At 28.6% G+C, this 19,103-nt stretch overlaps 3 protein-coding genes across 6 annotated transcripts in view; 2 read left to right on the top strand and 1 right to left on the bottom strand.

Annotated features, from left to right (window-relative positions):
• The first annotated feature begins 511 nt into the window (after positions 1–511).
• Positions 512–19,103, top strand: part of Noc2 (Nucleolar complex protein 2) — a 46,092-nt gene continuing 27,500 nt past the window's right edge. The window contains exons 1-2 of one of the 3 annotated variants that reach the window (XR_014925117.1): positions 512–555; positions 1,514–1,571. The gene's annotated coding sequence lies outside the window, so the exon portion shown is untranslated. Of the gene's footprint in view, positions 556–1,271; positions 1,287–1,513; positions 1,572–19,103 lie in introns of those variants that run through there. The other 2 variants (XM_029302393.2, XM_085484640.1) reach the window with 2 other exon arrangements.
• LOC114930580 (cytochrome P450 4c3) lies at positions 2,926–18,775 on the bottom strand. Of its 2 annotated transcripts, none has more exons than XM_029302394.2 (9): positions 18,695–18,775; positions 18,009–18,290; positions 11,217–11,414; positions 9,323–9,505; positions 6,281–6,350; positions 6,026–6,152; positions 5,549–5,785; positions 5,116–5,278; positions 2,926–4,819 (listed from the first exon to the last, which is right to left on the bottom strand). In XM_029302394.2, exons 2-9 carry the CDS (start codon positions 18,196–18,198, stop codon positions 4,479–4,481), a joined length of 1,509 nt encoding a protein of 502 aa, XP_029158227.2. In that variant the 5' UTR covers positions 18,199–18,290; positions 18,695–18,775; the 3' UTR covers positions 2,926–4,478. The 2 variants fall into 2 exon arrangements, with proteins under 2 accessions (XP_029158227.2, XP_029158228.2); XM_029302395.2 differs by lacking the exon at positions 18,695–18,775 and adding an exon at positions 18,389–18,630.
• LOC146722531 (uncharacterized) lies at positions 6,849–8,745 on the top strand. Its single transcript, XM_085484655.1, has 4 exons — positions 6,849–7,145; positions 7,484–7,703; positions 7,960–8,158; positions 8,592–8,745. The coding sequence occupies exons 1-4, from the start codon at positions 6,867–6,869 to the stop codon at positions 8,743–8,745; spliced, it is 852 nt and encodes a 283-aa protein (XP_085340781.1). The 5' UTR covers positions 6,849–6,866.

The raw sequence follows: 19,103 nt of genomic DNA, 5'->3' as shown, positions 1-19,103 counted from the left end.
TGTCATTAATAATATTAACTTTTTTTTATTTGTATAATTATATATAACTTATTTAGTTTTTAAAGTTTGTGTGAAGGACTTCTAGAGTGCGTGTGTTAGCTTATTAGTAATAATTTTTAGGAATAAATTATATATATTTTAATATAAAAAAGCTTTAAAAATATGATAAAATATATTTCAGTATAATTTAATATTGTATTTTTATATATATTAAATACTTTTATTTAATAAGAAAATACATTTTTTGTTATATTTGTTATTTTGATACGGTTAATACTTCTATCCAAGGATTATTATAAAAAAATTGAATAATGTTGATTAAATTCTTTAGAAATTTTGAGAAAAGATTGTGTTCAAAAATATGTTCATCAAAATGCAGAATTTGACCGACCAATCAGAGACCGAGGATCTCTTTGCTCTGATTGGTCAATCAAATGCTTCGCCCTAGGTGAATAAAATACATTTTCGAACACAATCTGGAATGATGCCATCTAGTGTACTTTTGATTTGTTCATCGTACGCGCGCTCATCGCCGGTCTGCAGAAATATCAGTGTGTGAGTATTAATTAACGTTTTTACATCATTAATTATCATGTACATCCGATCGCGTCGCGTATACTTGTTATTGTACGACATCGCGATCGCAATCTCATGCGCGAGATTGACCTCGTCAGCCGCGAATCTCGCTCGAGCCTCGAGGTGTCAATAAGGTTCGGTCTCGTGAAACCGCGTGACGTCACAGCCGCGCTCGAGCCGCAGCTAAATTCGCGCGCATGAATTATCGTTACGGCTGGTCGCGAGATTTACCGCGCGTCTTTCGGCGCGACAATTTTCCAAGTTTTTCGACGTAGTCGATCGTATTCTAAGCAGGCGATTGAGCATTTTCGATCGGGCTTTCACATCATCTCGTCGAAGTATCGTTTCGCGACGAATATTAGATTCTTCATTGGCATAAAAATCGCAGGTCGACTACAACTACAATCGCGTCGCCATATTACTATATATATATATATATATCGATATCGTATCCTTCGCTGAACTCCTGAGTGCATCGCGGAGAAGTCGCTATCGTTCGAAAGACCTTCCGATAAGTCGTGGGCCTTGAAAAAAGCGGTGACCCGAACATGGAGCATCGATTTTATTCGAAGCTCTCGCGTTTCACCGAAACGCGTCGAAAATGTGACAGCTAAAATCCGGGGGTCGTCGCGAACAAGAAAAAAATTGTGCAAGTGTTTCGAAACTTCTTCTACGAGGAGGAGGCCCGGGATAACTAATATAGTCGAATTGTGAGTCGAATTATTCATTTATTATTATTGATTTATCCACGATTCTATTTATCTTTAATACATTTATTCGTTACAATGAGTACATCGACTGTTCATATAAGTACGTCATCTTTGTCTAATATTTGACGATTAATACTTTGGTCGAATGCGCGATTTATATAAATATAATTTCGACATTTGCTTTTTAAAAATTTAAGATTAATAATATATTTGTGTATTGTTTATAGAAATCAACGCTGTATATTACGTTGTGCTCCGACTTATACGAGGCTGTGCATCGCACTGGTGAGTTTAAACTGTTTTTTATTTTAATTATACGAGATGATGGATTTGTAAAAATTGTCATTTATAATTACAAATACTAGAAATGAATTAGTCATTTAAAATATTTTTCTAACAATTATTATAATATTAAAGTTTAATTTAAGTTTGCAATAATAATAAATGTAACTATATAAGATCTTTATTATTTCTATAAAGTTCTTGATATTAAAAATCATTTTTTATTGTAAAATCATATTGAATAATGATGAAAATTGCATTTGAAAATAATAAAAGTAAGTTAGGAATATAAAAATATTATTTATATTTTACATATATATACATAAAAATCCATTGTGTCTGAAAACGGACAGATTAGGACAAATTGAGCTAAATATTTAATCCTGAAGTATATTTATATACATATATATGTATGTGTGTGTCTGTGTGTATCCATAGTATATATAAATGTGCATATAAAAAAATTTATACATACAAATAATTTATAAATTATATATTATTTTTATTTGTATTATTGATCAATTTAGTCAGTCCATAAAAAAATATTTCTACAACTTGAGTGTGATTGGCATAAAGTTATTATCAATAATAAAATAATTTTTACTAGAAACAAAAATTATTTTTGCATTTTTTATATACACAAAAATCTAAGAAGAAATAAAGAGATATTATTATATTAAACTTTTGATCAATCATTTTACATTTTACATAGACAAGATTTTCAGAAAACAATGAAGAGAATAATAAAGAAATGAAAATATGTATATCAATAATTTTATATTAATACATTTTTTAATAGTTTTTTTCCAATATATCTTATAATTCATTTTTTCAAATTATATATACCTTATACTTTTTTTTTTATTTTAAAAATACATTAAACTATTCAAGTATATATTACAATTAATTGTAAATTATTCTAAGTTGATTTTGTTTAAATAAGTAACAAATTAAAGAAAAAAAAGAAACATTAAAAAATATAAGATTGATATTTTTAGAAAGTAAAGCTTAAATTATTTATTTTTATTTATATCTCAATGAAGATTGGAATAAGAAGATTAAAACAAGATATTTTTGAACATGTGAAATAAAAATAAATTAATATTTAAAATATAATAGGGAAAAATGCTGATATGTTAGTATGTATCTTTAGCTATGTTATTTTATTTACCCTTTCCCCATTTTTTCTTTTAAATGTGTGTTAGATAATTTTGGAAGGTAAGGTTTATGCTCTCCTTATTTTTCTTATTTCTTCAGGATTAAATATATAAATTATAATGTACAAAAAAGAACAATATATTAAAGATTTTCTTTGATGTGCATGTGTATCATGAACATAAATAATAAAAAATAGGAATTATACAGGTATTTCATAAAGTATATTTCAAATAATCCATTTAACGAATATTGATGAATAATTGTTTTTAATTTTACAATGTGTGTGTGTGTGTATTTCTATTCTAATTTTTCATAATCTGTCCATTTGTTTATTGCATGATAATTGTAGCATATTACATGAAATGAAAGAACATTAGAACATATACATATTTAGCCACGAAACAAACTAAATTTCTACATGAATTATTTTGAATATACACTTTTATAAAATAAGGTTTTATAAGATTTATAATAAAGAACAGTATAGGACTAATTTTATAAACTAAATTGATCCACAAAATGTGGCATTATGACACGTTCGAAATGCTATCGATATATAAACATAAATTACATTTAAAGACCATTTCTAAACCTTAGTTGTTTGCAAGTTAGTTTCTGCTGCTTACAATTAGTCAATACATAGAGCGGCTAGGGATATATTAGAGTTAGTAAATTGAAAATACAATATATATATATATATATATATATATATATATATATATATATATATATTGCATTTTCATTTTACTAACTCCAATATATCAGATATTTATTATATATATATATATATATATATATATATATATATATATATATTGTATTTTCATTTTACTAACTTCTTGAAACTGTTCGGTAAGATGAAAATATGAATATATAAGCAATATATGCATTTAACAATCTTATTTATTACACTATTTATTCTTATATCTTATTTATTCTTTCTTTTTAACTACTCATCAGTCTTGCATATCTTTATCTCAACATATCAAAAAGTGCAATGATTTCCTCCTTTTTTATTTTCATTATGCATTATCGACATTTGTAACTTTTGCCTATTGATAATGTATAATTTCTACAATCATATCTTTATTTATGGATTTACTGATAATTATTAAAAAAGGAAAGAGAAAAAACATTTAGAAATAAAGTTAATATTAATATTTATTTTTTTCTGAGCAGAGTGTAGGTATACATTGAATTATATTTCAAACAAATAAAAATATACAGACTCAGCTCTCTATAATATATATTATATTATATATATATTATGTTTATATTTAATATATTATTTATATGTATAATTATATATACATATATATATATATATATATATATATATATATTTATATACACCTTTATTAATATATATATATTAATATATATTATAACTATATATTAATATATATATTTGATAATGTATTTAATATATAATTATACATATTTATATACTTTTTAAAAGATATTTGTTTAATAAGCCTTGGATTTATTTTTTTTTATTCTTTGCTTTTTTTCTAACAATAACGTCTTTAAAGTAAAAAGCAGACTTTCGGTTAACATTTCATCTCTTTCATATTGCTATTTATTAATTTCTATATAATTGTGCTCGCAAAGGAACAAATTCTTTTATTATATCTAATGCGTTTCGAGAGCCACTGAAAGGAAATCGACTTTGATATGTTGATCAATTATATCTTACTTGAAAGAGATCGGATACATTTTCAAAATTGGAAAGAATATCTCTCTTTCTCTCGTTCATTGCTCGCGTGGTGTTAGTTTGAGACGAAGCCCGTTTGCATTGATGAGTACCAATTCTGATATAAAGCGCAATTGATCCTCCTTATCGAGGGCTTCTACGTGGAAAGTTTTTAGCACGGATAAAACAACCGCTTTGATGACTATTGTCGCAAATTTCCAACCGATGCAATTTCGCGACCCAGCACTGAAAGGGATGAAAGCATAAGGTGGTAACTTTGCACTGTTCGGTAAGAAACGCTCCGGACGATAAATATGCGGATCAGGAAAGTGACGTTCGTCCCGATGCAGTAGAAAGGAATTGATGAGAACCGTCGAGCCTGGCGGAATTTGATTGCCCACTAGAAATGAGAAAAATTATTTGTAAAAATAGAAGAAAAATTCCCATTTGCATTACACAATTCTCGCACTTGTTTGATAATTGTGCAATGAAATAATGTTTTACAAATGTCTTATTTGCATCAATTAATGTTATATATCATAGATATATGATACATCTATAATATATAACGTCATACATCTTTGATATATAACATTAATTAATATGAAATAACGTAGTGTATAATATTATTAAATAATTAATATTTTCTTCGGAAAAAAAGAAATAATGATTTCTTGAGAAATAGGAGATATTTACTTAGATCGATTGGTTTGTAAATCTGTCTCGCTATGAGCGGAGCTACTGGATATAATCTCCACTGCTCCTTAATGCAGGCTTCCAGCCATGTTAATTTGTGGATGTTATTTAGTGTAAGTTCCGTCGTCCCCATTATATTGTCATATTCTTCCAGAATTTTTTCCTAAGCAGAAGGCAAAAAAAGACATTGATATTAAGTTAATATTAAAAATATAAGAGAAAAAAGACATAAAAAATATATTTATTTATTAATTAAATTTTCTAAAAATGTATAATTATATCAATTTTTTAAAGTTTATACTAAAATTAAAAAATCACCTCTCTCTCTCACTCTCGAAGATAAATTATAAATGTTTAAAAGTCATGAAATTCCAATGAAAATTGTTAGAGTAAAATATCGCGGTGATGATGTAAAATATAAGAAAGGACATACCTGGTCTTCGGGACTTCGCCCCAATGCATAAAGGGTCCAGGCTATGCTGGTAGCCATTGTGTCGTGTCCGGCGTACATGAAAGTATTGACTTCTTCACGAATATCTTCATCTGAAAGAACAGTTCCGTTGTGCGACATCTCAAGTAGCAAATCCAATAGAGCCTGTCTCTTATTCGTCGGTTCATTGTAGTTTCCGTCGCGTTTTAACTTCCATTCAGCCTTCCTCTGCGCGATTACCTGATAATGAAAGATTTTATATATATATATCATTTATGCTGGGAAAGTTTTGAGATCAAATTGTGTTTTTTTTTTCTAAATAGAAACGTGTTCTCTGAATTGAAAATTGAACCTAATAATCTAATTCGAAGTTTAGTAACCGATTTTGATTCCGAATAAAATAGTAATATATTGTGCAAAATCATCTCGATATAAAGCTCTTTAATCGTTCGGATTTATTTAACTTGAGATATTCATTACCTTGTCGACAAAGTTGTGAATAATGCAAAGCGAGTGATCGTGCTCTTTTCCTGCTTTAGTCAATTTGAAAATGTTATCATTAGATATCCATACATTTGTAAACCGCATCTGTACGATAGATGCAATTCTGAAAATTAAAACATGTTTTTGCTAATATAACTTTGTTATATACACGTTATATATATATATACGTTGTATATTGTATGGAATGCGGAAAGAAATCTAAAAACATAATTGCAAGGACAAGATACTTACTTATCCACAGCCTCGACATATTCGTTCTTGGAATTCCTTTGAGCATTAAGTTTATAACCCATTGCAGATTCTGCAATAAAATTATTAAAAGCAACGTATAGATTTAAATTAAAAAATTTGTTATTTATATTATTTTAATATATAATAAGATGTGATTTGACAAACAATTTAATATTTTTTTTCATTAGCATAGTATATGGTCAAATAATTATAAATATAAGCTTAAAAAAATATTATAAAAATGATTTATTTGGGTATTTCATTTGCAATAACATTTAAAGTAATATTGTATTTTCACTGAAAATTAACGTTAATTACTTGTGTATTATTGCAATAACATTATGAATTATATAAAACAATTATATTATATATTTCAAGGCTTCGTCGAAATATTTTAGAGCAATAGACAATCAAGGCACGTGATAATCGATTATTTATTCTTTTTCTTATTGTCATTCAAAATTCCGTGTATTACGATTAAGACAATCTAACAAGAACATCAAAAAGTGAAAAAAAAATTATTTATTATTATATAAAAGTAAACTCTACAAATATTAATTTTTTTCATTACAAAATTTGTAAATAAATGGCGAATTTAATTACATCTCATCGGGGTTTGGACAAGCTCGCCAAATTTACAGAGTTTAATCTACTCCATAAAGATATACTATTTGGAGCAAAGCAAACGAGCGAAAAAAGCACACCTTCGAATAACGAGGACTGTAATTTACGCGATGATACATTAATTTTTAAAACTTGTATTTCTAAGCCCAAGCAAAAGAAGGTTATTTCTGTGTCATCGATCTCACGATTATCTACTCGGCAAAGTCACAAGCCCAAAGTTAATCCGACAGATTTGACTAAAGTACGTGACTCTTTCTAATTGAACCTTATATTCTGAAAGAAACGCATTTTCTCTTCGTTTTTGAATTATATAGTATTTTGAGTTATACTTTTTTTGATGAATTTATGAAGAAAATATAAAATAAAAATAATGTAAAATGAAATATAATGAATGTAGAATAGAATTCAAAAATAGTCTTATTTAATTGAATATCTAAAGTAAAAAAATTCTTTCTCTTATATTCTATTAATTAATTTTCTTTAGTCTACTTTTTTAATTAAATTTTAATTGACTTTTAATTAACATTAAGACCGATAGATCTATCAAAAATATACATATTTATACGTAAATTTGTTTAGGTAAAAATATCTGCCTTGCTTTACGAGATAACAGAACGTACAAATCAATTGGCACAACCTCGATCTCGCGTAACAGAAATTGTAACTTCTCAAAAACCCTTAAAATGTGGAATTCCAAAGCCGACCTCTCGTATACTTGAGCTTGCATGTCCAAAGATGACCCACTATTTACCAATAAAACCCATTAATATTGTTTCACCAAGTGCGCTTAAAGCGATCGGTTAGTAATTTATACATCCCTAATTTAGCAATTTTTTAAACAGTCTATTTTTGATAGATAATTTTTAATGAAAATAATTAAAGTAAAGATATATTATAAAAAAAAAAAAAAAAAGAAAGAAAAATTTATAAATAGAAAAGAATGCGAATCTATATAGAAACCAATATATCTCGTACGAAGCGGGCATTTATATTAATTACAAGAGTAATCTAGATAATGAAATGTTAATTAAGCATTATCTTGTATTGCGTGACAGCTACGGAACGGATAATCGAGTTATCGCAGCCGCGAAAAAATCGACATTTTAGGTTATCAACGCGGATACATCAATCATGTAATTCGAAAATTCGGAATTTATTCTCAAAGAAAATGAATCACATTGCCAAAGCGAAGCGATTCGACTTATCAGGGAAAGATAAATCAGAAATGATGAAATCATTTCAAGGACTTTCTCGGTAATATAGCACTTAATTAATTTTTTAAATTTTTGATAACATAATTATTTTTCGCCATTAACACAAATTATTTGCGATATCAAAATCAACGAAAAAAAGAACGCGAAAGAATTTTCTGCTTATCGCCTTGAGTACATTGTTGCGAGTAGCATTTGTGCATATTCTAATATGGAACTGCTGTCGCGGTCGCGGGAATCTGTTGACACATTATGCGTCGATTTCCTTCGATCGTTAATTTTTATCTTACATTTTTTTACGCGTATTATTTTCTCAAGTATTATTTGTTGCGACAAGAATGCGTCGTATTTGTGTCAAATAAGACAAATTTTAATCTTCATTAATCAGGATCAATGTACTCGGTTGATATGCAGAAATCTCCTTCATTAAAATTTAATTATGAGATTACGATTGTTATTAACGGAGATTACTTCAGCTGGACTTCAGACAACAATTGTGTCGCGAGAAGCATGAGGTTAGAACGAGAAAATAAATCTGAAATATCGAAGAAAACGAAAAAACGAGAGTCGTTGTGTTGTCTTAATAATACAAACTCAGATAGAAGCATCGTTATCATTAATCTGGACTAGAAGAAGGATTCGTGATTTTGCGCCATTCGTAAATGTAGATCTCGATGTCATAATCATCAAGGATAATGAAGGGTGTCAATTAGCTAATGATTGAACTTTTATTCGATAAAAAAATACTTTACGTTTTAGTTTCCCTATATATATTTCTGGAAAAATTAATACATTTTTTTAACGATAAAACAACAAAAAATATCTTGAATTGGTATAAAAAAGCGATATTTTTTATTAGAAAATATCGCTTTTTTATTAGAAAATAATATTATAAATGTTATTATATAATAATATTATTTTATTTTCTTTATTTTCTTATTTTCTTATTATTATTTAATAATAATATATTATTTATTATATAAATAATATTATTATAATATAATAATTATTTTTTAAGTAGTATTATTATTATAATAATATTATATTTCTAATAATATTATAAATATTATTAGAAAATAATAAATTTATTAGAAAATATAATTGTTTATTCATAATGTGCGAAAAAATTGGTTATCATATTAAAATCAGTTTTGAAATCAGATTAATTAAACTACTGGATCCAAAACAGCAAATCATATCAACTCACCGCATATAATATCGAGGGCGGCGCGTTTTACATAGGGAACCACATCAAACCATTGATTCGCTTCTTTTTTGAGACAAGAAATTAAAACACTCGTCTCTTCTTTCGCAGTCTTAAAATAAGTTTCAAGAAGACCGCTGTGAAAGGTCGGCGTTAGTAGCTTTCTACGAAAATGCCATTTTTCACCTAAAAAAAGAATATTTCATTTTACATACGATGATAATTGATTATAATATATATATTATAACTATTATAGTACAATAGTTCATTTAATATAATATATTAAAGGAGACGATTACGATGACTATTCATAATGCAATTAACGTGTCTGAGATTTATTTTTATGTCATTGAATATTATTGCATATCGTCGCGATTTCAGAAATTATTTAAGCAATAAAAATACAAAGCAACAAAATGTTTTATCCGAGACTAAAATTAACGGAAAGTTTTTGCGACAAATAAAAAAAAGTATTACTTTTTCAGAAAGAAGGAATTAAATTTTTTTGATCTGGAGAAACATCATATTTTAATCTTCGCGTGGAAACTTTTTAAATATTCAAATGTTTTCAAAGAGCACAATGTAGTAACATTGGAGAAACATTTGTTTTTGACCGATAATCATGTACTTATAAGACCTTTTAAACTTAAAAGACATTTTAAGATATCGATCCCGGACATTGTAAGATCTCGATCCCGTTATCTTCTCGGTCTGTCCCATTCTATAAGTGCTATTTAAACACAAATTTTATTTAACATTGCAACATCCAACGTCTCCATCTCGAAATTTCGCAACACTATTTAAACAATAGTCTTATCATTTGTCACCAATGATAGACCATCGATGTGTGTCAAGTACATTCTTAAATAAAAATTTCACGTTTATAATTAAAGATTTATGAAATACAAAAATTTGATATTACTTTGGTTTCATGAAACTTTAAATATTAATTTAAAGATTGAGCTTCAATTACCAGAACTTCTAAATTCCGAATAAATTTTTTTTTCATTTTTTATTTCATTTTTATTTCTAGAAGATGTACTAAGATGTGATAATTGTTCAATCTAATCCGAATAATCGACTTTAGGAAGCAGATATACTTAGTACGGTTTTAAATCACGTCCAATTATTATCGATAATTATTTTAAAAAGATATCCTATATTTGATACGTGCAAATTTGCTTTCTGCGAATTGTTTTAGGCTGATAGAGTTTAGTGTAAAAGAAAATAATTTTGTATGCAATTTAAACATGTTATCAAGAAATTAATTTAGAGATTAGTAGTTCTGAGTCGACTTTCGCTCATCTCTTATTCATGTATTTAAATAAAACAATTTTAAAATATTGTGGTATTAATGGCTGATCACACCAGCGCTGTGAATATCTGATTTATTTTAATTATTTTTTAAGTTGCCAATAATAATATTTCCACAGTTAAAAATCATGTTGATGTTTGCATGTGATATGGTTTTTCAGCTCTTGCGCATTTAAAAATCCTTGGTAGCAATCTCTTTTTACTTTATAAAAATGTTTTATGCAATTTCAACATCTATATATTTATTCCTATAGTTTTTACAACTCATATAATATTCAGTTATATTTGATGTAAATTTATACGCGGACCGTTCAGCAATAGAAATCTAAATATAAGCAACTTGATTTATAAATAAATCAAGATATATGAATTAATTCAATTACACATTATCTGTTACATACCCAGTAATATTGTTTGCAAATTATAAATGCAAATAGCAACGTGATTCTAAGCTCTCATAAATGACAGGATATTTAGATTTGATCATGTCCGATATGGATGACATTAATCCTTATTATCGTAATATGATTTTGAGTTGATTAATATACATATGTATATTTACATATATAATTAAAGCACTTACCAGTGCTGGTCACCAGACCGGTACCAAGCCACGGCTTCAAATATTGATATTCGAGACTCTTGTCGATGTGCACGCTGCTACTAAGCAGGGGTTGCACCGTTTCTACTCTGTAGAGGAAGATAAAAGGCCGCAGACCAACCCAAACTAAATAAATGTCGCCAAACTCGCGAGCCCATTTGACCAATTTCTGAAAAAAATCTGCAACAAAAGAAATGAATTATTAAATTTTAGACGTAAACTCGCATTCTAATAAATACGAGAATATTTTTAGCGTATTCTATATTCTATATTAAAAATAGAGAAGTCAAAAAAGTTCAACAAAATTTATTTTCGGTTTTCTGAATTTATTTTTGTCAGATTTTTGCACATTCAAGTCGCTATTCTTGTGTTTATTGTGTTTACTCGTGCGTAAAAAAATATATTAAAATCATATTATAATATGAATGCGAACAAATTTATGAAAATATATGTGATTTGAGATATATCTATTCACGGATTAAATCTGCAATGCATGGTATTTTAAAATTTCTTATTAAATAAATTTACAATTTTCCATTAATTAACATTTAATATAAAATCTTAATTATTATATTTTAACGGAACACATATTATATATGGAATAAGAAAATTTGTTCACATTTTTTTTTGAATTTATTAAATTCCTTTCAAAAGACATTATCTTGTTAAGATGCATATTCTCAAAAATTGTTAAGAATGCACATTTTCAAAAATACTTGAAACTAATTTAACGACGTTTTATTTCGCAAGAATATACATTTGATACAAATCGCTCATTAGTGCATTACGATGTGTTTATGAGGATCAGTCTCAGTTATTCAATCAATTACCTACTTTCACGGTCACTGACCGTAACACGTGTGTGGATAGATTTCTTGTGCAACTTTGTACTCGGTGAATTATCATGTCACTATCATAGTTCTAGGTCCTCTCTATGTGTCGTTGGTACGAATATCAACTCTTTAAGAGCGAAAATAAAAGCCGCAGCGATAAAAGGAACCGGATGTGGACGACAATACGATGAATAGCAAACAATAATTTAATTTTGTCAAATATTTATTAGGAATGAAAAGTTAAATAGTAGTAAATTAAGATAAGTTTGACAGAAAGTTAAAAAATGAAATAACAATTAAGTGTCATAATCTTTATCTATACGCATTGATCTTTATATATACATATTTTATTATTTTATTTTTGCTTTGACAAAGAGAGAGAGAAGAGAGAGAGAGAGAGAGAGAGAGAGAGAGAGAGAGAGAAGAGAAGAGAAGATTGATATAATTCGCATCAACAAAACATAAATCAAATCTAGAATAATGACTCGATAATTGATCGAGCACAAAGTTGCACAAATCTACAATAATGACTCGATAATTGATCGAGCACAAAGTTGTACAAGGTCTATCTACACACGCGTCGTGGTCAATGACCGCGAAAATATAATTAATTTGTATGTCTATTTTTTTAAGAGAGAGAGAGGAAACTCTCTTTGTTATTTACGTATGTAATTTATAATAAATAAGATTTCTATGTTCGATTAAAATAATAATCATTGTGGTACGTGTAGTTTATTTCGATAAGATAAAAAAGAAATAAGATGAGATTATTTATCTTTTTTGAATGGCATGTGCAAAAGAGAAAAAGGCTGAGGTAGAAGCAGATAAAAAAAAAAAAGAAAGAGAAAAAAGAGAGATAGGGAATTAAGAAAGAGTATCAAGACGATGTAGTGGAGCAAGAGAGAAATCGAGCTGCACGTGCGAGTTGACGCGAGAGACTGACCGGACATTGACCGGTTTGAACATATATATATATATTTGCACCGCACATGGATGATAGATGAATGTGAGAAAGGACAAAGAGAAATAAGGAGAGAGAGATATCGCTCTGGAAAAGAACGAAAGGCTCTGTCCTTGGTAAGTGTGCAACGAAACGCTAAGCGTCCTTCGAACGATAGTGGAAGTCATCGACAGTCTATTTTTGCACCGGATATGCGTTCTCCTTCCCTCCCCCTCCCAAAATACGTCGCGAATTTAAACGAAGAATAAATATGACATAACACGTGAATGTACAGGTATTAATGTATTATGCATAAAATAAAGAGGGACCGGATTTTTTGCGCGACAATTCGAACCGGTATTTTTTTGCATCAAAGTACATATATATAATTGTATTTTGTCTACTGTCCATTATTTAATGGATATTGCATATGCGGCAGATTGAGATTTATTTTAAATTATCGCATTGTTATATAAAGATAAAGAATTTAATTTATGTATAAGAGTTTTTAAATTAAAAATAAAATGATCTTTTTTAATTTTCAAACAATTTTCAATATTTACACTTTTATTGTTTATTTATTTTATTTTATTGGAAATTTTTTAATTTCTCTTTTTCTCTCTTTTTTCTTTTTTATCGCTGTATAATACAATATTATTTCATCTATAAAATTATATTAAACATTAGCGTATAGAGACTAAAGGTCAATGAGTTCAACTCTCAATAACAATTTTTTTCATCAATCTGATATAAATTATGGTCTGATTGTCATAAATTTCGATGTCGAGCCAAAATTTTTTACAAGGATACAAAATGCAAAAATAGATGAGAAAAATAATATCGATTAGCAGTATTGCAGCAGATCGACGTTGTAGGCTAACAAGATTTTATCGCTTTAAATAAAGGATATATCCATTATTCAATTCCCGTCTTACAAAACAATAAGAATCAACGACGATTTTTTAGCAATATATATTCGCGCAAAGCGTGCATTAATTGCACGCCGACTTTGTGCCGGTCGATCCAATTAATAAATTGTCACGTGTTACATCAAAAGTTCAGATTCTATTTTCTCCTCGCGGACGAGGACGTCTGACTCGGAGTCATTCTCCGGCAGCCAAATCGACCGCGAGAAATCTCAAGTATGAGAGTCTGCGCCTTTTTTTTAATCCACTGCCTTATCCTGCATGCTTTCTCTTTTTATTCTCTCCCCGGAACGAAAGGAGAATACATAACACTGTTGCATGTATAAAATCGCGTGTAAGTACACACGCCGTCACTCAGACCACTTGAACGACCTCGACCCGCTTCTTCTTATTTTCTTTTTCATTTCCTTACACGTGTGGGGTAGCTGTCGATTACCACTTGCGACTCGAGATGGATTTCGCGAATCATTCTTTTCTCGCGTACTTCCTTATTTTCTTTGTGTAATTGCGGGTGTATTTGCGCGCGAAATTATTTTTGTCTTTTATTATAATACTCAATTTGATTATCTTAACAAATCTTTGTGCGATGTATATAATATATATTACAATTATATTATAAACTTTGTATACTCGGTTATTTATTGCACGCTTTCGGTCATTATGAAAAAATATTTCATTTTGCATGAGCAATCTTAAATTGAAATGAAATTAAAATATACGCGGATGAATGAAACGTACGAGGATAAATCTTGTCTAACTTTTTTTACGATGTAAAAAATCTATTTATTGCGGATAAAGATTATATTTTCTATATATATATTATTCTGTGAATAGCGGATATCATAATAATACGTGTATTTAGTATAATCATCATTATACGAATGTTATTATAATAACAAAAACTGATTTATCTATCTTAAAGCTATAATAAGTAGATCATTCTTTGTATATACAAAATTTGCCTTAAATATGTTATATTTTTCTAAACGAAAATTTCCATTTAGATTATCGAAAATCTATTGGTACTTTTATTGACAAAAATGTATGCATATTTTAAAATAGGAATCGAGATAAATTCAAGTATTTTTATCAATTAATCGAACAGTATAATTCAATGATTTTAGTCGCCTTATAATTTTGCATAAATGATATAAAAACTATAATATAGGAAAATATATAAATCTTTTCTGTCAAATAATTTCGCGTCGCTTTTCGATTTAATCTCATTGCATTTGAACTTAATATCATTTGACTTATTAAAATTCTATTAAATATAATAGAAATCGATAATTTAGAAAGAATCGTATAGAGCAATTCCTATATATTCTAAGTCAATTGTTTCGCGCAAACAAAATTGGCATGTGTCTGTTTTCAGCATTGCAGAATTATTCGTGTGAATTTTTTAAACGTCAAAGAAATTATTAAGCTATTTTGAACAGCTATGCAGATTACATGAATTTTTAAAAACTTATATCATTTCATCGATTTATCAATTCTGTCAAGAGTTTATTTTATTAAAGAGAGAGAGAGAGAGAGAGAGAACACATTTCAAAATAATTTTTAGAATTGTAAATCTCCGAATTAATTGGTGCATGATACATGATGACGTTCCGTGTTTAATCAAGTTACACTCTTGTCTGCTAATCGCTTGCTAATCAGCGCGTTAATAGGCACGCGAAACAGTGATGAAAATATATGATATGATTCGATGTAACGTATGTTTTGCCACAATGACAAGACAAATATGATTATTTATACTTAATCATAAATCAGCTACGCGATTACCGAACACGTTATGTCATAATGACATAGAAAAGTGTTATAAATAAAAATTAATTAAATTCTATTTCTCAACCGTGATAAAGACAAAATTTATATGAACACATATGTTATATATGTTATATATAGAATATATGAATATTAAGTGTGTTTTCTGATATAATATTAATACAGCATTTTTTATTTCAAATAAAAAATAAATGCTTATTTCTGCATAATTAATTATTGTTTATTTAATTAATTTGAATTGAAAATGTCTACTGCTTGTAGAATAAGAGAAAGAGAAAGAGAAACAGAGAACGGAAAGGAAATGAACTCTCAAAAATTAATTGATAAAAGTCTAAAATAAAATAAAAAATTGTATCTCCATATCTTTTATATCTCTTGACGTCTTTATAAATATTTCATTTTAAAGGTAGAAATGTTGACATTTATTAAAATTAGAGTAGCAAAATAATATTTTACCTTGGTCTCCTGACTTCAACATTTTGCAAAATACATCACGATTTTATTTACAATAAACAAATTCTTTATATTCTTTACATCCTTTACATTAAAAAAGGACAAATACATTATGTCATGTTTCAATAGAGATGCTTTTCAAAAGTGACACTTTTCTATTTAACATAAAAAAAACTAAAATAATCTATAGATATTGCATGAGATATTTAGATATTCTGGATATTCATCGCAAATGATCAAAGATCAAATTCTGCAACGCAGAATATATTCTTTTATTTTAGTTTAATCTTATCTTTCTACATAAATATTTATGAATGAAAGCTTCTTCTATGAGTTTTGAATCTAAACGTATGAAGAATTTAGTTTGTAAAATAGATTCTGCTAATCATTTTATATAAAATGTTTTTCAGTAATTACATATTGCATAAAAAAAGTTAATATATGAAAGTTATATTAGACAATTTAGGCAAAATTCTGCATAAATATAAAATTTATAAACAAAATGTATTAAGGGCCGATTTTTCCAACTTCTCGGTAAGTTTTATCTGACAAGTAGCATATTTTTGTCTCTTTTCAGATAAGTTCTAAAAAAAGAAACAAATATAAGTTACTTGTCGGGTAAAACTTACCAAGAGTTGGAACAACCGGCTCTAAATATATCAAAATACAGAGGATATTTTTTCATGTTATTTATTCTAATTTATTTTTTCTTTTCTCTCTCCCTCTCTTCTCTCTTTTCTTTTCTCTCTCTCTCTCCCTCCTTAGTTAAAGATAAAAATATGAATGCAATACAAAAAAAACTCGGATATACAAATACAAAAATTCAGATAGAAAATAGACAGTGATATATAAAACAACCAAAAGAAATACATATATGTATATGCCATGACATCAGCGATACAAAATAGTTTTTGGCATCTATTTTCTGCGTTTGACTCTTAGTTTATTTCTTATCTGAATTTTGGAAGAATAATATTATTTTAATTATACCACTGATCTCTCTATATATAACTGATATGGCATTATAGCAAAAAACGTGTGACTAATTGAAACTTGCATCTCTGTCCTCTGTCTACATAATATGAATATATTATGTAGGCGTTTATTTTGACATTATAATGACAATATATATACACTGAAAAAAAAAATTAAATTAATAAATATTTATTTTAATACTGCCTAATTAATTATTTATTTGAAACAAATAAATATTTATCTGGTTTGAAAAGGATTTTCTTATATCAAATAAATCTTTTTCACTTTAAATCAATATTATTAGTTTCAAATAAATGATTTATTAGGCAGTATTGAAATAAATATTTATTCGGATTCAATAATTTTTTTTTCAGTGTATTTATACATACATATATATATATATATTTTGCATATATGTATATATATATATATATATATATATATATATATAATTTATTGTTGCTACGGAAATGTAGATACAGCCCACACTTTTAATTGCTTCTATTGGTCACACTTTTTACAGCTATGGGGTATGCTATATCCAGTTATATATAGAGATCAGTAGGTTATACACACAGCTTCTTCAAAAGAATATCTTTTTTTTATAACATATACACTAAAATAAGAACGGTATCGCAATGAATATCGCATTTAGACTTATTTGTAACAAGTTGTTATATGACCTATCCGATTCGTCAACGATGACGGTGCATTAACAAATTGATATTACATTATCATGCGTACAAGATATAGATACGCACGTTATATCACGCGATGTCCATGTATATTTTTTAATATGTTTATATACTATTTAATGTACTCCGATACATTTTAAAATTCTAAAAGTGCAAGGGCTTACCTTCTTGCGAACAGTTGAGCTGATAAGCGTTACCGATGACAGGCAGTGCTGTGGGATAGGGCACCTTCCTCAAGGCGTACAAAAATTTTCCTCGCTGTACCAGTAGAATCAACAGGAATGATAGTAGACAGAATGAGAGAAAGACAGTCACCCAAGATCCTCCTGTCAATAGGCTCAATGCAGCAATCATGATGACGAGTATTGTGATCGGCACTCTCCGATTGTCTTCTACCAATGCTTCCTCGATATAATATTGGTTTCTCCTTTCCCACGGCAAAAGGACTGCAAAGCCAAATTTTTTCAAGTTTTTTCGCCAGATCTAACACTAAGACAAATACAACATTTTATCCCGAGATTTCTTGAAAAAAGATTAAGATTACGTCGAAGTAATCAGTCCGAGACTCTTATTTCTCGCAGCGAGATCTAGTCGAGAGATTCGATCTTAGCGCGAAGACGTTCAGTAGTATTCTGCGAGAAAGAAAACCCGAGCTAGGTGTGAGCGCGTCTCAAAGGAAGCGAAAGGTGACGATCTTGCGCGAAGTTCATTATAGAGAAGGAGAAAGAGAGCGAGGGAGAGAGAACGAAAGAATAAGAGAGAAAGAGAGAGGCGTCACAATAAAAGCTTAAGAAAAAAATCGATTTCTTAATCACGAACGAATCGAATGGAGGCACCAAACTGTTATTACCGCGCGCGCTACAACGTCGTGTCACGCGGTTGCTTCGACTCCCTCTGGTTAATGCATGAACGGACGGAAGAGCTGCCCTTATATATGCTACTGATGCCCGGTACTATACTGACCGTCAGGGACTAGCTTCTTCACCAATAGAGTGGGATACATATATGTGTGTGTATCCTTATTTATATGTATGTGTGTTTCTGAATGTGTATACGCATGTTGACAGACACATTTGTATCCCTCCGACTGTGCGCGTTTGCAGAAGTGTGCGCGCGAAATACAGCGACCCCTCGAGATCTCGCTACACGCAGCTTCCGTCAGGTTCACAAAAACCAACAATTTGAAAGGCAACGATTTAAAAAAGAAGAGAAGCTACCGCCACTGTCATGGTGCGTTAATTTATATTATTGTGATACTC

The sequence above is a fragment of the Nylanderia fulva genome, unplaced genomic scaffold (genome assembly GCF_048542155.1).
Source record: "Nylanderia fulva isolate GAGA-0341 unplaced genomic scaffold, ASM4854215v1 Scaffold30, whole genome shotgun sequence".
Lineage (NCBI taxonomy): Eukaryota > Metazoa > Arthropoda > Insecta > Hymenoptera > Formicidae > Nylanderia > Nylanderia fulva.
Note: the sequence above shows the minus strand (reverse complement) of the source record. Positions and strands in the feature narration are given on the sequence as shown.